The sequence below is a fragment of the Hemicordylus capensis genome, chromosome 1 (assembly GCF_027244095.1).
Source record: "Hemicordylus capensis ecotype Gifberg chromosome 1, rHemCap1.1.pri, whole genome shotgun sequence".
NCBI lineage: Eukaryota > Metazoa > Chordata > Lepidosauria > Squamata > Cordylidae > Hemicordylus > Hemicordylus capensis.
This window is the reverse complement of record NC_069657.1, coordinates 117,540,957-117,567,635: the sequence shown is the minus strand read 5'-3', so window position 1 is coordinate 117,567,635 and position 26,679 is coordinate 117,540,957. Positions and strand designations below refer to the sequence as shown.

Here is a 26,679-nt window from a genome sequence, read left to right as displayed (position 1 = left end):
GACACCAGCAACAGTCACTGGAGGTACTATGCTGGGGGTAGATAGGGCCAGTTACTCTCCCCCTGCTAAATAAAGAGAATCACCACGTTAAAAGGTGCCTCTTTGCCAAGTTAGCAGGGATAACTTTTAGCAGGGTTAGCTTTCCAGACTAGACCCTGCAACGGGGTCAGGATGTATCTCCGAAGTGTGCTTCCACACTTCCTGCATCATGATACCGCAGTCCCTATGCAGACAGCAGGGTGCCATTCACATTTCCAATGCCTTGTTTCGAATTTAATCACTGTGAAATAGAGCTAGGATGTCATGTATCTGGCGTGAAAAAGTTGCTGTTTTTTCAGTTTGTCAGTTGCTGCAAGACTGCTCCCCCTACTGTTTACATTTTGAATGCGACTTGCCTGAACTGAGGCATTGTGCTGATGATGAGCAGCTAGTCTGGAAAGCGCCCAGGAGATGTCTGAAACAGAACTTAAGACCTTAGTAGTTAAAAGCACATGTCATGTCCGTTAGAAATAGCCCCTCCCCTGCTCGGTTTTTCTACATGTCTTGTAATCTTTTTGTGTGCCCTGCCAAACAGAACGTAACGATAAAAGAGGATAATGTTTACACCAGGGCTGCTCAACTTTGGCCCTCCTGCAGATGTTGGCCTACAACTCCCACAATCCCTGGCTATTGACCACTGTGGCTGAGGATTATGGGAGTTGCAGTCCAAAAACAGCTGCGGGGCCAAAGTTGAGCAGGCTTGGTTTACACTGTTCAAAAATAGCTGAATAATTATGAGATTTAAGGCTGTGCAAAAGTTTGACTCTGAAGCACCATCTGCAGATTGCCCCTGCCCCCGAGAAGGAAAAGACACCCAGTGCCTGCTTCAGCCCAGAGCTACAGGAAGTCCTAGTGATGTCTTGGAAGGTGCACAGCAAGGTATGTGGAGAGCACTGGGAAATGCCATTCCCAGCACCTTCCCCATAGCACTCTGTAGGGAAGGCACTGGGGGGATTTCCTTGCATGCCTTGCAAGATGTCACTGGGGCTTCCATTTATCACTGCAGACTTTTTGGAGGAAGCTGAGGTGTAATGCCATCATATGCTAGCAGTTTAAAGTTCTATGGTCAAATCTCTGGCATTTTAAATAATGAATTCAGTGAAACAAAAGAGCCTTTTCATTGGAAACTGGTAATCTTAATGTGATAGTATTCAATCAGTGAGAGAGAAATGTATTCAGTCATGCATTATGGATTCCATTGATTCCTCTGGTTAATGATAACACATTAACCAGAGGAGGGTTTCCTTTTTCTTTTTTAGGTTGGATACCAAATCATGCTAAGGCCATTTTTACATGTGAGGCTCGAATCTGTGGTTTTCTTATTTGTTCTATAATGCAAATGCCAAACAAACATTGGCTGGAACAAATACTTCGGTTGGATTCAGACAACTGCCAGAAAGTAAATCAATGGGGCCCAGAGGTCCTGAGGAGAGCACACACCCTGTGCAAGTTGCAAATCTGGCTCCTTTTGTGATATCTGAACACACGAATGACTAGTTCCCAAGCCAGACTTCCCTCCACTGCCTGACATTTGTAACCAAGGTTTGAAGCTGGACAGCAAATGTCAGCTGGTGGTGGGAAGTCTGGCTCGGGAACTGAACAGTGGTGAGTTCACATCTCACAAAATGAGCCAAGCTTGTGGCTCACACCAGGAGTGCACACTCCTCCTGGCACCTCTGGCTCCTGCTAACCAGCAGAACCTGCCCTCTTTTCTGCATTCTCTATCACATTCACATGTGGCACAACGAGCATGATGGACTGTTCAGTGTCTCAATGCACTGCTTAGTGTCACAGGTATGAACAGTTTCAGGCAATACAGGGTAAAGATCAGAGTACAGGGTCTCCAAAATGGCATTTTTTTAAAGTACTGTGGTTAGTCAGAAGATTTTAGTGGTGTCCTGCAACACCTGTGAGATCTCCAATCAAGAAGAGAACAGCAATCACTGTTCTTTTAGAAGGTAGTTGAAGGAAATCTCTTCTCAGAACCTCCAAACATAATAGACAGTTTTGGGAACTGGGCTTGTTATTTAGGTATCAATTTATAGCACTTTAAAATGAAAGTATTTTTATTCTGCATTCAATGTCAGAACAAGTTTATGAGGTAGGTTACTATTATTTTCCTTTGTACAGGTGGGAGTATAAGGTTGATAACTATGCTGAAGCCCCCTTAGTGATAGAAAGACAACAAATCAGGAATCAAAAGACATTTAAAAGCTTCCTGTATGTGGTGATGTAATTGGATGGAAACTCTGTCATCTTCCATCAACTTATCAGTCCCTGTAGTACTGTGTTCTCATTAGGGTTGCACGTTTTGTATTTTTTCTGTTTCAATTTGTACCAAATCCGAATCAACCCCATTTTGTATTTTGTCTGAAATTAAGCCTTCCGAATCACCTCAGTTTTGTTTTGTATCCGAATTAATCCCAATCTGAATTAATTCAGATTTAAAAATGGGTCACATGGTCAAAAGAGTGGGTGGGGGTTATAGTGCCCAATGAGTGAAAGCTACCACAAAAATTCCAAAGGAATTGGGCAAACTGCTGATTTTTGGTGATTTTTTGAAGTTTGCACATCTTTCAGATCTTCCCCATAGGGTATGATGGAGGTTTCAGGAAAAGTATAGCTTCACGAGGGCAGGGGGTGGCCCAAAGTGGAGTGTGGTTGGTGGTAGTGCCCAGTTGGTACAAGGCAGCTACCACAATTTTTTCAGAGGAATTTGGCAAAGGGCTGATTTTTAAAGGATTAATGAAGTTACGCATCTTTCAGATTTTCCTTGTAGAGTATAATGGAGGTTCCTGCAGCACCATAACTCCACTTGAGGGGCCCTGGGGTGGCCCAGAGCACATGGTGGTGTAGTGCTCATAGGATGCCAACCACTCACATGAGTTGCCAACCCATGAAGTACAGGGTTTTGTTGTTCTAGAGGTGTTCTGAGAGTAGATTCTCTAGTAGCATATGAGAGTGGATTCATGGTTTTTCATTAAAAATTTCATTTGCTACCAGAGAATCTAAACGCAACACCTCAGAAACAACAAAGCCCAGTACCCCAATGGGTTAGCAATCCAAGGGGGTGGTTGGCACCCTCTGTGCACTACACCACCACTTACTTCGGGCCATCCCAGTGCCCCCCAGGTGGAGTTATGGGGCTGCTGAAACCTCCAATATTCCCTATGGGGGAAAAATCTAAAGTCGTGTAAACCTCAAAAATTCTTTAGAAATTAGCCCTTTGCCCTATTTGGAATCTGGGTGCACCACCCTTGGGGCACTGCCACCCAACCCACTGTTTTGCCCTTGAAGCCCCACATAAACAAGTTGAAAGAGTGAAGAGAATGATGAACAACAATGGCACTTTTTGGCACAGTTATTTGAGAGTTTTGCAGAGGGTGTGAGCCTGTCCCTGTGGCACTAGCACAGCAGCACAACCCATTTGTGGATTCATGCAGTCTTTCAACAAAAACACTCCCTCCCTATGGAACAGTGACCACAGGTCATTTGAGATAGCAAGATAGACCAATAAACTGCCTTGGTATTATGGAACAGCTTCAGATGTTCATTTAACTGAAGTGGAGTGAGCCATAGCCCAAACAAATCAGCCTACTGTTCAGAATTATTGAGATTTATCATCACTGCATTTAAGAAAGTGCAAAACCATGGATGATGGTTACAAGAAAGAGAGAAGCAACTAAGATTCCTGGGGATGTCAATAGATTGACAGGGGTATTCCCCACCCCCCTCCTTTTGTCTCCTGTAGTCCCATGTGGATGACCTGTCCCTGCAATGGCAAAAGTTGTGAACCACTGGCTTAGACATCATGTCCCACCAAATTACATTGTGGCCTAAATTACATTAGACTGCTCAACTTGGGCAACAAAACTTAGACACCACTATAACTCATAAAAATCAGAAGAAAAACAAAATAGCTCTTCAAAAGACCCCTGAACAAGTAAAGGATTCTTTCTAAACCTTTGGAAAGAAAAACCTGTGTAATTTCAGAACTTTCCTAACCAGCTTCTCGAAAAGCTTCTCCACACAATTTATACCATGGCTTTTAGCAAGAGCTTTGGAATTGCATTGAGCTCCCAAAGATATTTGGGTATTTCTGTCTCAAAATGCTGTCTTCCAAATCCCTTTGCAAGGTCAGTTTGCATTTCAATCACACTGAATACAACACTTAACTAAACCATTCAAGCTCAAAAGCTTTTTGCGTATCTTATCTTCTGCTAATCACTCAGTGCCTCAGCTGGAGTGGAGAGAGTCAGAGAAGTCAATTTGAATTGCAATGCTTTTCGGAAGAACAAAGCATTCTGTCCGAAAAACAGTCATTTCGATTTGGAAACAAAAATCTCTATTTTTAAATTCTTGATTTTGTTTTGGTTACAAAACCTCCAAAATTGCCATTTTTGGGCACAAAACATTTTGTACCCAAATGAAATGCACAAGTCTAGTTCTCATTGCTTTGCGGGATGGCAGTTAGCTACTTCTCCTTGTAGCTGCACAATTACATGAGTTGTAAAGTTACTACAGAGTATTTGTCAGTGAGTTATTTCTACCCAAAGAGTTCATGGCAGAGGTGGGATTTGGATAGTCAAGTCTTCGATCTAAGTCCAGAGCTCTCTGCATGCTTTCTGCAAGGCACTGATGGCACTGTTCCCATTTGTTCATATCTCCCTGTTCGTTCAGATTGTTATTTCCCTTAATTCTTCCTTTGCAAGTCCAGCCACTCCCTTCCATTTCCATTTTAAGTCCTCAGGGAGTCCTGAGATGAAGCCCATTGACTGAATAAGTATATCCTTTTAATATACCTGACAGACAATACAGTTCTTCCACTAAAATTGTCTTATTAATTGCATTTAAACGTCCAGATTTGGGAGAAATTAGTTGGGTATTGAGTTATTGTGACTGTATTAAGCATTTTAAGTATCTGGGACAGCCCAAAAACATGTTGGTGCATGAAACAGGAAACTCACATGGTTGTAAAAGCCATGGTTGTAAAAATGTATTAACTACTTACATATTGTTGCCTTTTATTTATTATTTACTTATTATTATTTATTATTACTTATTATTATTTATTATTTACTTTTAGTGGATTTGCCAAATCTGCTGCCTTACCCTCTCTGGTGGCTTAAATACTGACTCGAGTTTTTGCATGCAGTTTCAGCAACTAGGCAGATGCCAATGATAATGAAAGGGATGGAAATATTGGGAATACAGTCTTGCTTGGGAGAAACTGCTGAAGACAGGAAGAAACAGAGCTAGAGATTTAAGGTAGAGACTTGTTTTCTTTTTTTTACATACTTTGGCCCACATCTTCCATAGCACAATGAGGGCAGAAGAAGAGCTCCACCCTTAGAGAGCAGTGGCAAAATAACTGTATTTAAGCCTCAGGGGATGAAGCCGCTCTGGGAAGAGCAGAAGGTTTCAAGTTTCAAGGCTTCTCCAAGATAGGGCTGAGAGAGATTCCTGCCTGCAACCTTGGAGAAGCCGCTGCCAGTCTGTGAAGACAATACTGAGCTAGATAGACCAATGGTCTGACTCAGTATAGGGCAGCTTCCTATGTTCCTATGTTCCTAAGCCTTGCTCCACAGCCCAGTATGGGCAGAGGGGGAAGGGGAAGCCATTTTTGCATCTCTCCCCTCCCTCCAAAAGCCCTTTTTGTTTTTAGGAATATGTTCCTAAGGGCCAGTGCTAAGCTGAATAGGCACTGGTATATTGGTATATTATGTCAGTAATTTTAGACTGTGAGCCCTTTGGGGTCAGGGAATCATTTTCTTAACACTATTATCTTTCTAGGTGAATTTCTTTGAGAATGAATAAATAAGCAAGCAAGCAACTACCTGAGCCAAGGCCCTCTTAGATAGGCTACTGAGAGAACTATGAAGAACGATAAGAATGATGTGGTTGTCTAAGGTTATTCAGTGACTTCGTGTCTGAGGTAAAATGTGTTGCTTCACTGCTCGTGTTACTTACCACTACCCTATATCACCTCTCTCATGAAGATCCATAGCCTTTCAGTTCAGCCTAAAATAGTTAACTGCAAAATGCTCTATGAATTATATATTCCATGCTAAGTTAGGGTTGGTATGGATAAAAAAGTGCCAATTGTTCAGTCTTAACAAAACATACCTTGAATGAGGCATAGTGAAGGGGCTTTTCAATGGCACCGTTAGCATAAGGGAACCACTTGAGAGCTGCACAGCTGGGGTAACTTTATGTGGCCCAGCCATGTGTGAAATTGCCAGTTACACGGTTTGCAACCACAGAATCGGAATCTTGCCAGGACAGAGGGATGACCGATTTTGTGGGAAAGACCCCCTACTCATATCATTAGGTATTTAAACACCAGTTGTGTGGGAGTCGTACTTGGAAAAGCAAGTCCTATGTAGCTATGGTGATATTTAAAGGGCCTCTGAGTTTCACTTCAAATAATTCAAAAATAAGCGGATCACCATATTGGGTTCCTCTAAATACCACATCAGGTCTTTTAGTAACTAAAGAGGTAATGGCAGTCTTTTGAACTAAATATGATTGGCTATTAAATTCTATCCTCCATGAGAAACTGAGACTCAGTTGTGAGCACTGAATTGTAGAAAAAGTTATCATTTGATAGTAACTTGAATATATATTGATTGCACAACCACTTGAGCTACAAATACTGAACTTTGAATGCAGGATAATATCTGATGAGTTTCCCATAAGTAGAGCAAGTTGGCCACTTGGCCTGCATGTGAACCAGGAATTAAACTATACTTTTGTGCAAAAGGATGAAAAAAAGGATGTAGCTAGGAGACTGAGAAGAGTCCAAGCTGAATACCAACCGTCTCCCACAACACTGTCTGCTCTTTGATCCTTCATACAGGTTTAGGGTAAAATTCCAACTCACAGCCAAACTAGATGCAATGCAGAAAATCCATGAGTAACTTGCTGTTTTCCAAGTTTTTCTTTTAGTAGTGCTAATAGCAGCCACGAGAAGAGAGGGGGTGATGGAGACAAGCAACAGTGTGTGTGTGTGTGTGTGTGTGTGTGTGTGTGTGTGTGTTTGCGACAAGCATACATTTTTAACTATTCCCATGCACCATTTTCCAGATTAAATTGACCTTCAAAACTGCTGTTTGCCCCATGGGACAACTTGTGCAGGTTATTATGGCAGTATCTGTGTGTTTTGCCCTGTGGAGCATACAGCAGCTTCAGAGGGCAGGGGTTTTAACTGGGAAATGGCAAGGGAAACAGAGCTAACCCTCTTCCCCTAGTTCTGTGGTCCTAAACTGAATAGCCCCCGCTTTGCCCCCAGCGGCTATTAACACTTTAAAAGGCTGCAGAGATTTTATTTGCAGGTATACTTGGCGGACTCCATCATACTATAATCTGGATTAAGGTTAATTTGTAGAGCTGTGAAGAACCCCTCTCTGAAAGCAGTGTGGTGGATTGGATGACTGTGTCCCTCACAATGCTGCAATGTTTAAAAACAAACAAAATCCAGCTATTGATACTAGACCCAGAACACTGTGGAAAAAACCACATACCTGTCAAAAGAGAAGTGTCCTGTATCGCAGGTTTCATAATCCAGATTGAGAAGAAAAGCAAGGTAACTCCAAAGCAAGATGCCATTGTTGATAACACCAGAGGTGGTCAACCCAGATTGCTTCCCACTCTGCAAGTGCTGATAATGCAGTGAGATGCCTATCACTACACTCTTAGAGGTCCTTTCTTGACAGCTGCTGGACAGTCACTGTACTGTTTCACAGGCAGGAAGTGTGAAGTCAACTTGTTGCTCAGCTCAGAAGCCATCCACTGGCCAAGGTCACTAAATGGAAACAAACAACTCCCCCCAAAAGCCTGTTCAGGACAGTATGGAAAACGCAAGCAATGCTGACTCAGAAACATACATCTGAGGAAGAGAGATAACACCGTGTTATACTGTTAGTCTTATAAACAGCAGGAATATTTCCCCGATACCTCGGGAGTGCTCATTCTGTGACAGTTCCTGTTTAGCAGTGATGACATAATAATTCAGGCAACTCATATACAGTAGTTGTTCAGAGTGGCTGGGTGCATCAAGACTAGCTGCCACTCACACAGAACTAACTATTCATTATTTTTGGCATTTTCATTTTATAAGTGGGACATATGGTCAAAAGATGTAAAGAACCTGACCATTTGTTTCTTGAGGCAGCAGAAAGAAATATATCTTATTTTGTATGTCTCTTAAGAGAGGAATGTGAATGTCTAAATATGATTATTTACAAATTTGCTAGATGCACCATGTTAAGTAATACTTGAAATGATATAATTAACAAAAATGCTGCAAGTTCTGATGACTGCAAGAACTGATGGATGACCAAAATGGCTGCAAGATCTTCAGACTGTAAAACAGGTAGCGCTAAAACTCTGTTTCGTATAACTTCTTCAGTTACAGTCAAAACGATTAATACAGGTCTGAACAAAAGGAAATAGCGTTAATAACAATCATGATCGTCTTCAATAAATAAAATAATGAATTTAAAATAGAATAACTTGTGGTCTATATTCTTCTTGATCCACTTGTGGCTATAATGTTTAATAATAATTCTCCTACTATTTCTGAAACACAAACAAATAATAGATTTTGAGGCAAATCTTCAAACTAGTGAAACGATTACAGTAAAAAACCTCAGTTACCTTGTAATCTTGAGGACCTGTAGCTTCTGAAATATGCTCTTCTCAAGTGCCTCTTAACTACTGCTCTCATGGCTGTAGTAGCCTTACTCTTTTATAATGCTAAGCTTTGTAATCTTAGTTAACTTACAGGCAACTGTAGTTTTTTTTTTTTTTTGCTTTGCTAATTGAGTGTTAGCGCTACCGATTTTACAGTCATAAGATCTTGCAGCCATTTTGGTTATCGATCAGCTCTTGCAGAGGCATACTAAATAAGATATGTTCCTTATGTTGTACATTGTTAGTTCATCATAATGCATTGTAATGCATCATAATGCAACTCTAATGCATTGCAATATAATCTATTAATTGAAATATGTTATAATAAGATATGATCTATAGGGTTCACATTACACTAATTGCATAGTAGTATCTGGTTTATTTTTTTCTGTATTGCTCTGTATTCTAGGATACAGCTCCCTTTTTGTTGGTAGAGCAGAAAGAAAGCCTGCCTCTATATTTATTTAGTGTGTTTTGCAAAACCTCTGGGCAGTTTGCAATGTTGAATTCATTTAAACTAGCCGACCCCACACAGAGCATCTGCACTCTTTGAGGCCGGCGGTTACCTCTTCCTCCGAACTTCTGCCCCAGTCTCCACTTCCAGGTCCAGCCGCTTCTCCTCCTCACCTCTACTTCTGCCCCCCCTTTCTCCCCCCACCCCAGGCCTTGCCTCCACAGCCCGGCTGGGCCCGCCACTGGCTCTGGCCTCTGCAGCCAGGCCTGCCGCTGCCGTGGCGACCAATCCTCCTGGATGCGCCTCAGCCAATCAGGCCCATCCGCCACCCAGCCAATCAGCTGGGTGCTGGGACGCACATTCCAAGCACACCCAGGAGAAATAGATAGATAGATAGAAGATAGATAGATAGATACTGCCCAATCCATATGGCTCAAGTTGGTTCACAATGAATATTCTTCATGGGGGGGTGAAGAAGATGAACAATTTAACTGGAAGTGAGTGAGGCACTGGTCTATGCATGCTCCCCACCATAGGGGAGAGTCTCCAGTACTGAGGGAGGCTCTAGCAATCAAGACAACTTGTGTTTTCATCCAGTAAGCTCTTTCCGTCAGTTGTTGTCCTTTGTGTCACAACAAAGAGAGGCCTAGGGAAGCCTTCCCCAGGTTCTCAGGACATAGGATTTTAGGGTAGGTTCAGAGGTCATGAAGAACTGGCACCCTAACAAACTGCCAGTTCTCAGTGTGTGTCCACCAGCCTGGCTTTCGGCTCATTTGAACCCTTCAGTGCCATCAGAACCCCAAAGTGTAAAAATATTCCACCCTATTTGAAGTCCCGAAACTGATATCTTCTGGACTTGTGGTCCCGAAAGGGCACCAGAGCTAATCAGTGGTCCTAGGACTGCAGCCACTGATCAAGATGGTTTAATTTCTGTTTGAGAGGTAGCAATTTTCTTTCATGAAAAAGTTACATGGAAGTGGAAATTGCTCAGCATATCCAGGATAGATATGCTATCTGTGATAGAAAATAATCCGCAACAAAAACAAAACCTTAAGTGATACTTTGCCAAACTCAGGCCATACAAATTTTCTGAAATACGCAATATTCAAGATACAAATTGCCACCCCATCCGCAGAACATGAAGTGGATTATGCAATACTAAACTTTTGCTGAAATTACTAGTACTGCACTGAAACAGGAACTGAATTTCTTGCACACTGAAACAACAACAAATATTTATATACTGCTTTTCAACAAATTTTCTCAAAGCAGTTTACAGTTTACATGGGAAAATAATAAATAAAAGTGTTCAGTGTACAGGTTTTTGGCAGAACCTCACACAAGATAGAGGAAGTGTTTATCCATTGTGTATAGATTATTTTTGGAATTGTGATGGGTGGGGATGAACATTAGGGATGTGCAAATTGATTTGGTTACAGATAGATTTGTAAACAAATCTGATTCAGATGATTTGGAAACAAAACAAATTGCCCCTGTGGTCTATTGGCTAGATTTGGCTCCAAATGGAAACGTGCCAGATTCGATTCAAATTAGTTCAAGATTTGGATTCATCCTATAAATTTCCCCAGATTCCCAGCTTTCGTTTAAAGAAAAAACTAAGCTCTAGCCCTTGTAGAAGTGAAGTTATGGAGCAAAATGTGTGCTCACTATTTTTCAAGTGTTTGGATTCCTTGGTGTAGAATAACGTTTCCTCAATGAATCCATGAGAGGATTCATTACACACTTTCATTTCTATTCATTTTGACTGTCTTTGGACAGTACCAACTACTGCTATGTGCCAACTACACCCCCCTCCCACCTGCAAGGCAGTGGGGTACTACTCAGTTTATGTTCTAGGATGCCCCCCCCTCCAGTGTTTAGACTCTTTGATGTCTAATAACCTTTCCTTATAATGAATCCCTATGAAGATTCATTACACACCAAAGAGTGTAAACACCTCAAAAAATCCTAAAATATAAACTGAATACCCAGTGGCTTGAGGGTTGGGGGGTAGTTGGCACATGGGTTGCCACTAATTCCCCACCCCCACCTGCAAACAGTGGGGTCAAAATGAACAGAATAAAAAGTGTGTAATGAAGACACCAAAGAATCTAAACTTTTCAAAAATTCCTAAAAAAATAAACTGAGTACCACAGTGTGTTTGTTGTGGTGTGTGTGTAATTGACACATGGTAGTTGACACTGTCCAATGACTGTCAAAATGAACAAAAGAAATGAAGGTGTGCAATGATTGCTCATAGGGATTCATTATGAGGAAAAATTATTAGACACCAAAGTCAAGTCAAGTCAAGTTTTATTTACGGTCCTAGACCAAACAATCCATGCATACAAATAGCAGAACAATTTATAAAAACTCTATAGGTTCTCATTATACATCTTAAAAGCAATATAACAAAATTTAGCTACAGAGTTAAAATTGAAAACATTTTCATCAGAGAGTAAAAATTTAACAATTTGTTCAGCAGATCGGTCTGTCTGTTTACAGACCAGAGGTAGAATTAAGTGCTCCCTTGATTGCCTATGTATTTTACAGGATAATAGAATATGCTCAATAGATTCTATTTCCCCACTGCCGCATCTGCAGAAGCGTTCTTCCAGGGGAACACCACTGTATCTCCCGGCTAATAGTGCAGAGGGAAAAGAATTTGTTCTTGCCATTGTAAATGCCCACCGGAATTTGCTGAGTGTAATATGGGACAAATAATTTGCTGGTGAAAGATCCCATCTAGTTCTTACTCCTTTATAGAATTCTGTCAAAGAGGCCCAGTTATTTTGCAATTCAGTATCTGTCAAACGCTGTTTTACTATTCTTTTAGCATTTCCCAAGTCTAACTCCAGCAGTTGTTCAGGGTCTATTCCTAAAGCAGCAAGCTTTTTACTAACTACAGTGCACCACTGCGGTTGTGGGTTTAACGATAGAAACTGAGGAATTAGGCCCACTGGGCGTAGGTGGACTCTCAACCAAAAGTAAATTATTAATAGCCAGGCACGAGATTCGATCTTTATGAGGCCAGCCTCCATACGCAGTATTACGTTTGCGGTGCATCTTGTAGTCCCAAAGATAGCTCTCAAGAAACCGGATTGAATTCTTTCAAGCATATCAAAGTTCGCATAAGGTCCCAATTGGATCCCGTACAACAGCTGAGGGATAACCTTTGCTAAATATAGTTTTAAAGCCGCAGGAATAAAACCTGCTCCCTGCGTTCTGAAAAATCTGTTAATTGCCACCACACTGCGTTTTACTGAGTCAGCTACCATTCTCATATGTGCCGCTTTCCCAGCATTTTGTTGAAAAACCACCCCAAGATATTTTATTTGATTGACCTGTTCTAATTTATGTCCATCCAAGGTCCATGTAAATTTCCTTGGTTTATTTTTAAAGCACATAATTTTAGATTTGTTATAATTGATCTTCAAGTATTCCTCCTGGCAATATGATGTTAGAACGTCTAAAGCTCTTTTGAGCCCGACCCTGGTTTGAGATAAAATAACCGCGTCATCCGCGTACATCAGGATCGGGATCTTTTTGTTGGCTAATTTAGGTGCGTGGATATCAACATTTTGCAGCCGTTTAATCAGATTGTTAATGTAAAGATTGAATAAATAAGGGGCCAACACACACCCTTGCCGCACACCTTTCTCTGTTGGAATTGAATTGGTGAAATTGCCGGCAGTGTCTAAACGTACTCTTAAAGAGGAGTTCTCATGGAGCTTGATGAGCAATAATAAAAGCCTTTGATCTATAGATGTACTAGCCAATTTAGTCCATAGTAAACTCCTTGAAATTGAGTCAAAGGCCATTTTAAGGTCCACGAAAGCGGCGAACAGTGGTCTTTTATGGACCCTAACTTGTTTGTCCACAAGTTGTTGTAAAATTAAGCAATGGTCCATAACCGATCTATTCGGTCTAAAACCTGCTTGCTCATCATGGATTATATGCTCCTGCTCCATCCAAGAGCAAAGTTTTACACACAGATGTTTGGCGTACAATTTACTTATTATATTCAAAAGGCTAATTGGCCTGTAATTAAAGGGATCCTCCCTATTGCCTCTTTTATAGATCGGGACCACCATGGCTGAGCCCCACTGCTGAGGGAATTGTGCAGTTTGATCTATATAGGTGAACAAAAGAGCCAATGCTGGGGCCCACCAGTCTATATGAGCCTTTAATAGTTCTGGAGGGATGTAATCGTTCCCGGGTGCTTTTCCACCCTTCAGCTGCATAATTAGTTGTTCCACCTCATAGGTGGAGACCGTAGGCCAGGAAGGTAAAGTATCTATATGTAGGTCAATCTGGGGTTTAAATGTGTGGTTGCTATAGAGTTCCCGAAAGTGTGATTCCCATAATTCAGGGGCAATTGGACAGGCCTGTTCTGAGTTTACCTTCTTTTGGGATAATGAAATCAGCCTCCAAAAATGTGTTAAATCATTTTTCCTGGCTGCTTCTATCAGAGATAACCATTCCTTTTGAGTTGCAATCATCTTCTTAGTTCTAAGAAGAGCTTTATACTCCTTTTTCTTTTTAGACAGTTCTAAATGTGTATGTGTAGACGGGCAGAGAATAGCATATTTTGAGAGCATGACAAGATGCTTTTTTGTTCTTATGCAATCTTGGTCAAACCACTTTTTGGTATGGCCAGTTTTCTTTTTAGATTTGGCATGATGATCTTTAGTTAGTAGAGATTTAATTGAACTTGTAAGAACCTCATACTTTTCAAGAATATGGGCATTTTGGTCTCTTTTAATCAGTGCATCCAGCAGCCCTTCCTTAAGTGATTCTCCGTTCTTCGAGTTAAACCATTCGGAGAAAACTTGATTAATTTGGGAATTCCATTTAATTCTGGAAGTCCCATCAATGGCCTGTTGTGTAAAGGGCATAACTCTAGAACTCAAATCTTGCTTCATGAAAGTGTATTTTAGTACTAAAGGATAATGGTCACTTTCTGGCCTAGCTATGATGTTAAATCTAGGTATTGCTTCAAATACATCTCTAGAAAATAATACATAGTCAATAGTAGATCGATTAGTGCCCCGTTGGAAGGTAAATTTTCCTGGGCAGTCCCCAGACGCAGTACCATTCAGAATTAATAAGTCCAGTTTGTTAGCCATTCGGGCTAAACATAACCCCGCGAAATTGCACGTTGGGTCTAGGGAAGCGCGATTAGATAAACCAAGTTCTAACTCATCCAATGGGGGCCACAAAGAAAAACTTCCATAAAGTGAGACGTCATTGTGACCTAGTCTCGCGTTGCAATCTCCAGCTATAATCAGAGGCGTATTAGGGTATTCATCTATAAGCTTAAAGATGTATTGTTCAATTTCACCCCAAAGCGCCTCCGTCTGTGAGATGCAACTCTGCGTTGGGACATATAAATTTACACACAGAAAGCTGGTATTATGATCAGAGACCAGTATAGCCAAAGCCCACTCCCCAGGACAAGATACCTTCACCACCTGCGCATTAAAGCGTGAGGTAATAAATATACCAAGGCCTCCCAATGGTCTACCAGCCTTCTTACTAGCCAGAGCTGGCCTCGTGTAGGAAATATAGTTTTTGAACTTTATTTCACCTAACCACCATGTCTCCTGTAAGATTATGATATCAAACTTAGAGAGAAAATTCAGGAGGTCACAATCTAAAAGTTTAGAGCCCCAACCATGAATATTCCAGACAATTATTGTAGCGGATTGACAAGCCAGGTGTGGAATAGGATGTCAGTTTTGCCTGGCAGTGTCCCCGACAGTGTCTCGTTCCACCAAAGTTTCTTCTCCTTCAGCGAGCCAATCCCTCAAACCCAGTTTGGATGGAGATTGAAGTAGAACAGAGTTGAATTGAAATGAATGCTCTATAAGCGGAGATAATAATTCCATAGAAGCATTATCCAAGGAACTGTTAGGCTGTCCAGTTAAGTTCCTGTTAGTTGCACTCAACGCTTCTATTTGGGTTGAGTTATTGGTTGAAATCAATGCATAAAACTCATCCAAATGTGGGTCAGATGATAATGGTATCGCTGGAATAAACTTACCAGGATGCATTGTTTTAATGGGTGCTCGTTTAGTGGCCGAAGGAGTTATGTTCAGTTTATCCTCCGCCACAAGGGGTTGTATTTTCCTTGGTGTAGTGGTTAAATAATCACCAGGTTGTGATGGATCGTTCCAAGGGTTGGCGATTTCATAATGAGGATGGTATTGAGTTCCGCTGTATTGTTCTGAATAAGGAGTAAGTTGTGTACTTCCCTCTCTCAAAGGGGAGCTCAGCCCATTCACTGTTTCGTATCTCGTAGAACAGACTGCATCTTTAGATCTAGTAGGTACATAGGTACGTTTGGGGCAGCGGACAGTAGAGTTATTAAAGTTCCTGCTGTCTCCAGTTGAGCATTCTATTAAGGATAACGTAATCAATTGGGAAACATCCCAAGGTCCTGTTAGGTACTCAAGATCTCCTGCTGTCTCCGTTGCTATGGATGTAGAGGATGGAGAAACTTGGGATTGCTTATCTACAGATTTTGAAGTAGATTTCCCCATCCTATGCTGTTTAACCTGAACAAAATATTTATCCAATGGAGTCGCAATTGAGGGTTTAGAAAATACTCTTTTAGGGAAGATTCTCCACTTATTCAGAAATTTCCTCATCCTTGCCAAGGATGCAGGAATTAGATCATTTTCAAAAGATAATAGTAACTTCAGCACAAGGGGATTCCTTGTATGCTGCCTCTCAAATTTCTTAAGGTCCACAGATTCCTCCTCAAAACCCAGCAGCTGCGCCAAAGATTTTTTGATATTATGCAATTTATCCCAGCGACAAACATTATGTCCATCCAGAATGATAATGAGTTCACTCTGGCAGGGTTGGAAAATATACCCTGCACCTGATTTAGCAGACAAATCATCAGCTATTGGGGAGCAGCAAATGGTATCTGCACCAGTGATTACTGTCTGAGAACATACTTCAGCAGTAGCAATGGGTTTAATTTGCCTTGTAATGTTATTCAATTGATTTACTTGTTCATTAATCTTATCCAGTTTCGCATTTACTGTAGAAAATCTCTGAAATAGGCACAACAAGGTTTCAATCATTAAAATAAAGGATTTTAGATTGGGGTCGGAGGCTGAGTCAGCTGCTGCCAGGTTCTTTAGCATTGTATCCACTCCAGTGGTACCGTTCCCAGCCAGTGGATTCACCTGTGCGTGGGGCGTAAGTGGTGAGGGAATTGAGATCCCAGAGATAGACAAATTCAAGGAATCCTCAGATCTATTAACATTTCTATTTCCTGGATTGATCTCATTTATCTCATTTAACATACATATTGGTGTCTGTTTCATAAGAAAGGAATCTAGCTTTGTTTGTGTATACGCTGTAGTTAGTTTGACTTCAGCTAGAGAATCGTGCAGCTGTTTCTTGTTAGATATGGAGTGTTTCTTATTACCAGTTATCTTCCTTTTAGCGCACTTCTTTCTCATTGTTTGGGCTCGCTTCATACTTGCTGTTTAATTATCTCCTCTGTTGGTCATATGCTGTCAAGGTCAAACTTTTAAACAGTCCCAAATCTTATTCAACCATCCACCGTCCACCTCATCAAACACGGACCCCCCGGTAGCAGGCTGTCTGCCAGCCGGTCAGCTTCAAACTTCGTATCTCAGCCTTGATATTACAGTATTCTTCAAAGTCCAGGCTCCTCAGCAACCCCAATTTGCTAATGTTTACAGCAATACTGTTAAGGAAGATTAAAACCACAAGTAAGTCTTTGAAAGATTAAAATACAGCTCACAAGACGCTGATGAGACTGGGAGGGAGCCAGAAGCCGGAACCGGAACCTTAGACACCAAAGAATCTAAACACTTCAATATTCCTAAAATTTAAAATGAGTATGCCACTGCCTTGCAGAGGTGTGTGTGTGTGTGTGCGCGCGCAGTTGGCACATGGCAGTTGACAGTTTGCACTGTCCAATGACAGTCAAAATGAACTGAAGAAATGAAGGTGTGCAATAAATCATTATAGGGATTTATTATGAGGAAATCGTGACTGCACATTTTGCTCCATAACTCCACTTCTACAAGGGCTAGAGCTTAGCTTGGTTTTTTTTTTTTAAATGAAAGCTGGAGATCTATGTTAGGGTTAGGATATGGTGACTTCGAATCCCCATTATTTCCTATTGTGAAAATATACAAAATCAGTAAAAACTAAATATAATCATTAAAAATCAACCAAGTGCCCCAGTGCCTTGAAATCTGGGTGGTAGGTGGCACCAATGGGGACCTACCCACCACCCAAATCTGGTGCCCCTAGGACCTTGATGAGTGGTCCAAATCGATCGAAATCCAAATAAAATCTGGGGGTGATTCAGGAGGACAGATTTGGACACAAAAGAAATCAGGGGTGAGTTGATTTGGGCATAAATCAAATTTTAAAAAATGATTCATGCACATCCCTAACAAACATGTTCTTAGTCATTCTTAAAGCAACTGAGATAACACTCCTGCCTTTCTGCGGTGATCTGCAATGACAAAAATGAAGGTGGGTAAAGTGAAATAAATAAATAGTCCACCTGGAACAGCAAAAGGAGACTTAGAGGCTATTCACATGATGGGGGGGAAAAACGGGCTAGCGGAGGCTAGCCCGATTTTGCCCCATCGTGTGAACCACCGGGCTTGGCTGCGAGCCCGGTGGTTCCTAGGCGGGTAACCCGCCTAACTACCCTTGCCCTTAAACCAGGTTTGCGGAGCGAGCGTGAGTAGCCGCAGTGCGGCTTCGTGCTGCAGTTACTCATGAGGAGACCTCCGGAGGAGAGAAGAAAAGCCGCCTCCCGGCTCCGGAGATCTCGCCAGGGCATGCTGGACCTTCCAGGGGCTCCCAGCCCCCGCCGGCTACATCACGGAGCTGTCAATCATGTGGGCAGCCGATCCAGCTGCCCAGGGCTCCCTTCCTGCTCATGTGCGGGGAGAGCGGGCTTAGCGTGAGACCCGGATCGTGAGACCTGGCTCATATTCTCTCCCTCCCACCCTGACACCAACCTTATTGGCTTCATTTGCTCACAGTTATGGCATCACAAAGACATAGTTGATTGGCTCCACAACATCATCTCATTCACTAGATGATCCCTAATGGGCTGGAACCATGAAGGTGGGGGGGAACCTAATCAAATTGAAAAATGACACATAGGAAAAAAGAAGAAACAAATCTAGAAAATAGGAGTTCTGGTGAAATTTTTTTGACTCCAAAGAACACTTTTTCTAAAAACATTTGTAGGCAAATATTTAGTGTATGCTCGGAAATTACACAAAGTCAAATGCACTTAAAGGCAGAAAAGACTGAAGGCATAGTTATAATTATTTTGGTGTTTCTTTTTCCACTTGAAGAGGAAGACTTGTGTCTATGTTAAGATGACATTTATGAGAGCTTTGTCCTATACTAGCAAGAACAGCAAGATCTAGCAAAGGAAGAAAAGAGAAGAAAAGCATCTAAATGTTTAGTTTGGTTGAAATAGCTAGTCAGCCCTGCCACATCCCCCACTCCAAAACTGTTCTTTGAAGAATTCCACTCCCCGCAATACGTGGATTGATGTGGGGGGCGGAGTTGTGCCCCCTGCCCTTGAGATGGACACCGGGGCTACCATCTTGGCTCTTGTGCCACGTGTTGCAGGCCAGCCAATGGGAGTTCAGGAACAGCTGCACAAGCTCCCATTCTCTCACCCTCAGTTGTTTCAGACTGAGCACCCCTCCTTCTTGTTTTACTTCAGTGAGGGTTGTCTGGTTGCCTTTGGGGACCAAGTAGGAGATTTTTTGGGTCACACCTAATTGACCTTGGTGTGGCCTTTTTCTTGCCTCTTTCTCACTAACGTTGATTATAGGGTTGTCATTTGTATGTTTGGTCACTTTCCCAGTGAGTGCGGGTTGCTATAGGTTGTCTTGATCAGTGTCTGACTGGAGGACCATTTAAGGCAAGTGGGCAAGCCAAGGAACAGCCCTTGCAGGTTTTGCAGCCCTTGGGCTGGGAGCCGCCCCTACTCAGAGGCTGGTTGGCACCCACCTCTTAGGATTGTGTGGCCTGGGTGGTTGGGCTGGTTGGCCTCGGGTTAACACCTCTTGGTTGTTATGATGTCCAGATTTAGTCTGGGCTGAATTAACACCAAGTCTTTCGCCCAGTTCTGGGTGGTCCTCCTTATGAGGCTGGCCCTTAGAGGGTGTACCCACACTCTAAATTGTTAAATCTCATTGCAGGTTATGTAAACTAATAAAAGAAGCCCTAGTTCATCCAATCACATGTGTCTCATCTTTATTGGGCCTAGGTGTGCAATTCCCATTGGGTCCATTGAACACCATAAATAAGTCACATAAGGCCAATACAGAAGACTCTGAAACAAATTGTTTATTTCCAGAAATCAAGTATGTGATGCTATACAGTACAATACAAGCACACCTGTGCAAAATCGTACAAGATTTAAATAGGATGCGAAAAAGATAGTGCCCCTTTTAGTTTCTCCTACTTAAACACATCAGTGCTGTGTACAAGAAACAAAATGTGTCTTGTTAAAGCCAAATAAATAAATATTGCACTTCAAAAAAACAAAAACTAAAACATAAAACACCACCTCGGACAACTTTATTTTGGTATGAATAGCATAAAATGGTTGGCCCACTCTTTGTAGTCACATGAGACCTGTGTATCTGTATGAGTATAATATTTCTATTTTCAGATAGTGTAAGAACAACCGATATTGGGCTGCACTATCTTGTCTCTGTTCCTGTTTCAGAAGATATGGATAGTGGTTTGTTGAACTGCATGTTCAGATGCATCCTGTGTGATAGTAACCAAGGAGTCATTTACTTTATTTAGCATTTTAATTGTAGTTAGTCTAAAACACTTAATGAGGAAGCAAATTTTTTTTAGTGGTCTATCAAACAAATAAACAAACAAACAAAACAAACAAAAACACCTGGTGGAGTAGTAAAGCTTTTTTCCAGATAGTGGATGGCCTCAAATGTCAAATCTGCTCATCTTAAATAATTCTATCTATGGAACTATTTAGCAGTAGAATTAACATTAGAAGTATTTCCACAAGAAATGCGGGAAAGGATGTTTCCCTTGAACTTGGCTGGTGCGGACTTAATCACGAGGAGGAATTAGGGCTAGCTATGGATGGCTTGCATGCTCCCTCCCCACTAGCACACGATTTCCTCTCACTCCCTTGAACCATTGCTAAGGGTTATCCCAGCACAGACTCAATTGATGAGTTGGCACTGGCTCACATACTACACAAAGTTCCGTGTGTGTTGTGACAGAATGTGTGAAGTTATGCAAAAGCACTCTGTGGAAATGCAGTTGGGTGATGCACAGCGCCTGTCCACTGCACAACTCAACTTTTACTGTTTTTGCATTTGCGCAAAGAGCACACTTGCACAGCTACATGCACATTCTGTTACAATGTGCACAGCACTTTGCACAGTATGTGAGCCTTTGGTCTTAAGCATGGCTGGCACTTAGACAGAAAGTGAAACCAGGGTTTGAAACCAGTTGTAAAAACTTGGTGAACGGCAACATGAATTAGCATTAATCACAGTAAATATCAGTGTCTATATAACCCTTAGTGATGATTAAGGCTACCAGAACAGCTATGAAATTCACTCCTCAGAGGAAGTACATAGCTACATGGCCTATCAGCCTGTTCCCATATCCATGGTTAAGGGATAAGGATGTGCACCTCCATCTATAAGCAACGACAGCATGGCCTGCACATAGCCAAACAACAGGAACTATACATCTCAGTGGTTTGTTTGGTAAAGATAGCTGACCATCCCACATACAGTGTCCAGGAAGAGCTAGAGTTCTCAAGTTTTCAACTTCCTATAGCTTTCTGTTTTGAGTTTGTATAAAAGTAAAATTGTGCCATCGAGTCGGTGTCGACTCCTGGCAACCACAGAACCATGTGGTTTCTTTGGTAGAATAATGGCATTGTTATTCTTAATCTCAGTAATAACTAATTATATATTGCAGGAAGTATGCTTCATCATTTATGTATGAAGTATGATCATTTTTTTACTGAATCAATTTGCATTGTAGTTGTTCCTTACTGGTCAAGACATTTAATCCAACAAAAATCCCTTAACCCAGTCCTTTACCCCCTTTATCCCCCTCTTCCAGTTTGAGAGCAAAATGATACACGTTCTCATTGGCTCTATTTACTTTGCCTAGCCATGCTATTTTACTTTTTCAGAGGCTTTTAGAGACACATCAAGATGGTAAAAGTACACAAAGTTGTGATTAGCATCAGTATTTGCCATCTCAGCTTTCTTGTAACCTAACAATTTCTGCAAGCTGGTTAACACAGAACTGGCAACTCTTCTTGGGGAAATGTCCACATTAAACAGCTGCTTGACTCAAAACTAAAAGCAAACGTGTCTGCTTCCCCGAGAGTCTCATGGTTAAACTGAAAGAGCAGTTCATCTGTACGTGCTGTTGAGTTAGAATTTTACACTGACTTCTAGTGTGCCCTCTAACAGGGATTCCCTGATGTTGTTGACTACAACTCCCATAATCCACAAGCAAAAGCCATTGCAGCTGGGGATTCTGGGAGTTGTAGTCAACAACATCTTGGAATCCCTGTTAGAGGGAACACTGCTGGCTACTGTCTCTTTATCCTTCTCAGTGGGAAAAGGACAGACTTATTTATTCCTCACTCACTCAACCACAAAACCAATTTTCTATAACATGCATGTGTACGTGTGTGAGACCCAGAGTTTGGAACTCATGACTAGTATTGGGAAGCTATACTGTACTCCATCTGAATCATAGTTCATATGCTGGTAAGTAGAATGCCTCCAGTGCTGAATTTTGTTCAATACTCTGCTATGATGTTTCTTAATCATCAGACTACTTAAGATACCCATCTGCAAAAACCTTCCACAAAGTTATCTTTACCTTTAGTGCCTCCATTAGCAATACAAGAGGAATTCTATTCCTTCTGAACACCAATGAATGTTAGATAGTTGCACAAAAGGCTAAACGGTGCAAGCACAGATATGAAAAATGCTTTATGAATGGGCAAGGTTACACATTGTGTGGTTTATACCCTAGTGGCTGGCGGGGTGGGGGAGGTGAGGGCACTCAGAAGGAATGTCTGAACTCTCAGAAGCCCTTTCACACCAATTCCAAGCAATTTTTTTTAGAAAGCAAATCTTATTGACCGTCATAGGACTCATTAAAGGCCTGAGCTTTGCTACTTTCATAATTTAAATTCTGTCAGGTCTATTGATACCTGTCAGGCAGTCAGAGAAGCACCAAACACACACCACAACACCTCCTTCCAACTTCCTTTAGTTCTAAACATTGATTTAATGCGGCACGCGTGCCAGCAGCGGAGACGAGCGCGTGCACCGCGAAGGGCGCATGTGCGCCACCAGCTTTTTCTACTTTAACCCTTTGCAGACAATGACGGGGGCAGGGGCGGCAGGGAGGAACTCTGTCGCCCCCAAGAACATTTTTGGAAAGTCCAGCACCGGAGGGGGAAGAGCGGCGGTGGCGGGGGGGAGTATTACCGCCCCCCCTTAAAGACACACTCGCCCCCGCCAGACCGCCAGAATTCTGGACCGGTCCGGAGGCCTTTTCTATGGCCCCGGACTGGTCCGTGCACACTACTATTAGATATTTCCAAACCTGCCTTTGCCAAGATAATGAAAACAGAATAAATGAAACACCAAGATAATTAACACCTCTTACACTCAGTTCTCCTCTGAGGTGGTTCCCTTGCAAATGGGGTTCATTTCTGGATTCAGAACCATGCTTGGTGGTAACAAATAATAAAATAATAATAATAATAAATATTACAAGTGGCCTGGTTGAAAACTGGCAAGGGTCAAGCACTTTTCTTATTCACCAATTCTTCCCTGCAGCAGCATTATGAGGGAAACCTAGGATCTGGAATCTTGTTTCCCTTGCAGTGTCTAGTTTGGCACTTGCATTGCATATTTACATGGAATGTGGTGCTTTGAGATTGCTGTACTTTGCTGTGAGCCGATATCAACCATGGTGTGGCACATTGTGTAATATCAGGGGACTGTTTCACATTGAACAGGCCCTCTGTACACAAGATGGGCTGCATGAGAATGCCTGTATGTCCCACCATACTTGCAAAACCAAGTGACACAGGCTGGAAGTGCACATTATAAAGAGGGCCTGTTCTGACAAATGGGAAGCCAATCAGAGACAGGACATTATATCTTAAATAGTTCTCAGTTTTTCTTTGCTCACTCCTTACAATTGTGGAATACAAGTCTCCAAGTTATTGTAACTATGACTTAAAAATTATTGAACAGACCCAAAATGATATTTATATAGAAGGAAGGCCATAGATGACTTTCTTCAGAAGTACTGGAGTTCAAGTCCCACCAATGAAGTCCTAAGTGTCAATGCCCTAGATTTTTTGGTCAAACACTGTCTTTATACTCTTGTGATTGTGCTGATACAGGTGGCCCTCTTTATTTGCAGTGGCTCCGTTCTCACCTATAGCCGTGAATACGGAAACCACAAATAACGAAACCTTCTCTATGGGAATTGGGGGGTTAAGTTCTGAACTGGGGGGGGGGAACCACCAAACAAGTGGGAAGGGGGTAGAAATAAGAGTAGAAATGCACAGTACCTTGCTCTCCAGGGCTCTAGAAATGCTCCCAACCCCTCCCCCCCAATCAGCTGAATTTTGAGCAAAAAATTGGTCTTTAAAAAATGGCTCTGTGCTCTAAAATGGCAGCCAGACGTGACAATGGAAGTCATTTCCAGCCACTCTTCAAATAGGCAAATTTTAGCCTATTTTTACACTATTGATAAAGAAATTTGGTCTCTACGACCCGTCCGCAGATACGCAAAACCATGGTTGCCAGAACCCTGGGTGACGAGGGCCACCTGTATTCAGGTACAGCATCAAATGACAATTATCATAAAAAAGAGAACAGCATTTATTGGTTGTTGTGTCTGGCTAGTTAAAAGTACACTGCATACACAAATCTGATGGCACAGAGCAGATTGAACAGTGGGTTACTGATCATATTTAACCACCATAAAACTAACAAAGTGCTACTTGCTTTGTGCACCTCAATTTTAAAATGTATGCTTACAAGTGTATTGTAAATGGCTCCCCACTCCCCATTCATGATTTCATTATTCTGTGTGCTGGTCACGCTGCAATCCTGAGTTCCACCAGGAGTATTGCTGGACAGCAGAACAGGCAGCTTTCACTTGTGGCCCATCTGATACCTCGGTACAGGAGGAGAAGTAATTGTATAAACTGGAGATTCCCAGCACCACTGCAAAAATGACGATAATGGCTGCTACAATCCAGAGCACGTTCCAGTGTTTATACAGTTTGGGATACAGTATTTGTACATAGTGGATAACAACTTCAAGTTTGCTGTTGGATGGAAAAAGATTAAGTAAAAGTTATGAAGTTAATTGAAAACATTCAATCTGAAAAGCTACCATGTCATGTCATATTCAAGGGCTCAGTAGTTCAGAAGCTACTCTTATAATGGTAAATGCCACAAGATCAAGCGAAAGTGAATATGGTTATTATTGTTGGTAATTTGGATTCTTGTTTGTTGAGATTTTAGTACTTTTATAATAAATAAAATAATGTCTTGGAGATGACATTTTCATAGATCAAGGGTTTTCAGACTTGGGTCCCTGGGAGGCTTTAAACACAGGGCTTCTACCCCAAATCTACTTCAGAGGAGAGTGTGTGCATTCACACACCAGACAAACTTACCCTGAAGTCCCTTAGAGATTCTTGGACCCACTCCACACACAAATGGGGCTTTGTGATGCAAATTCTAGCTTATCTCGATGGTATTTCCGGATTTTTAAAATGCTGGTTTTAATCTACTTTTTCTGAAAACGGCAAATAGGGAGAGGCACTGATGTAGAATCATTAGCATGAGAAGAGGGATATTCTCCTTAGAAATGGAGATATCGGTATTTAGGAAGCGCTCCCCCCCAACCCCCATTGACTAGAAGGAAAACATGGAGGATGCCATGTGAACTTGTTTCAAAACAAAATCCAAGAGCAGAGGGGCAGGGATGCTTCCCTCAATGCCGCGAGTGTAGTGGCTTCGCTTAACATTTACCCCGAAGCATGAAGCCATGTGCGAATAACTCCCAGGTGATGTTTTTGGAGTACAATTCCTACCATCCCAACCACAATGGGAGCAACATTGGACCAAAGTCTGAGAACCTCTGACATAGATTATGACACATTAGGAGAAAGGTCTATATTTATGTGAAATTTACAGTTGGCTTAATTTGTCTTCATAGACAGTAGATTGTGAGATCAGCACTATATAAAAGCTTTAAAAGACATTGGCTGCCCAATCCCTGTTAAGGAGTCTAATCAGTGTATTCATTGTAATTCTAATTCTGTTCAGCTATACTGACTGAAACTTCTTAAAACAATAGTTATCTGAAGCAACTAGTTGACTCATTTGTTGTCACACACAATAATTAAGTAGATCCTGTTATGGGTGTGACTCCTACACTAGCAATAGCACTCATATTGCAAATGTCTTCCCTCTACATTAGCACACCTTGGGTGACTAACTAGCTTTAATTGTACTCGAGCTTTTCTTGTGATAATTAAGCTCCACGTGTGAGATTTCTTTGTCCATGGAACTTCTGCAATTTGCTCACTGGTTCATATTGAACAAATGGAAGGCCAGCCTGAGATCACTGGTTCAAGTTCCAATGTATAGGGTTTTGTTTTGTTTTTTTTAAAATCACCAGGAATGTTTCACAGGTGGTTGAATTACTTCTTTGGTTATACATCTGGTGAGTTTAATATATCTTTATGACACTTAGTTGCAGAACAGAGTAATGCAAAATATACAAACAAAGTTTTTATAGCATTTAACCCAGTACAAGCATTATTCATCCTGGACTTTTACTATGCATTTCTCATTTAGCAGGGCTCTTTCTTCCAAAACTCCAAACGCATTGTGGTTTAAAAAGAAGTTTGGTGAACTGGAACAATGGTTGCCCTGCCTCTGTTGTCCATACAGGTGGTTTGCTAGAAGTTACCATTTCAAACATTTTATGAAAATTTTTCCTTTTAATAAAACCAAGGTTAAAAAACACACAACCAAACAGTTGGAGGTGGTGGTGGTGGGGCTAATGAGAAGCCAGCATCACAGCTTCCTACTCAGCTACCCATCTCAGACATTCCATAAGAAAATATATGTTCCATCAAACCAAAGAATTCATTGTACATTCCAAGTATACCTATTTTCTCACCTGCGTTGCTTGCTGATTTCATCATCACTTTCACCTGCTTTACATTCATTAGGGCTTTCATCTATTTTCTCTTCATCATCTTCTTTCAGTTCCTCAAGTTCTTTAGTTTTCTTTAAGCCTTCCTGATAACTTTTGTGGGGGAAATGCCAGATTTGTATTACTTCGCTACTTTTAAAAAAGTCATCCATGTGTGCCACATAGCT

At 41.6% G+C, this 26,679-nt stretch overlaps 2 protein-coding genes across 2 annotated transcripts in view; both read right to left on the bottom strand.

Annotated features, from left to right (window-relative positions):
• The window catches only part of LYVE1 (lymphatic vessel endothelial hyaluronan receptor 1), a 36,018-nt gene extending 28,317 nt beyond the window's left edge, over positions 1–7,701 (bottom strand). Inside the window, exon 1 of the mRNA XM_053252358.1 lies at positions 7,563–7,701. Within this exon, the coding sequence (XP_053108333.1) occupies positions 7,563–7,647 (85 nt within the window). The 5' untranslated portion in view covers positions 7,648–7,701. The remainder of the gene's footprint in view (positions 1–7,562) is intronic.
• An 11,854-nt stretch (positions 7,702–19,555) lies between these two features.
• Positions 19,556–26,679, bottom strand: part of IRAG1 (inositol 1,4,5-triphosphate receptor associated 1) — a 170,976-nt gene continuing 163,852 nt past the window's right edge. The window contains exons 32-33 of the mRNA XM_053252238.1: positions 26,477–26,605; positions 19,556–24,605 (exon numbers count right to left, since the gene is read on the bottom strand). Of these exons, the coding sequence (XP_053108213.1) occupies positions 24,356–24,605; positions 26,477–26,605 (379 nt within the window). The 3' untranslated portion in view covers positions 19,556–24,355. The remainder of the gene's footprint in view (positions 24,606–26,476; positions 26,606–26,679) is intronic.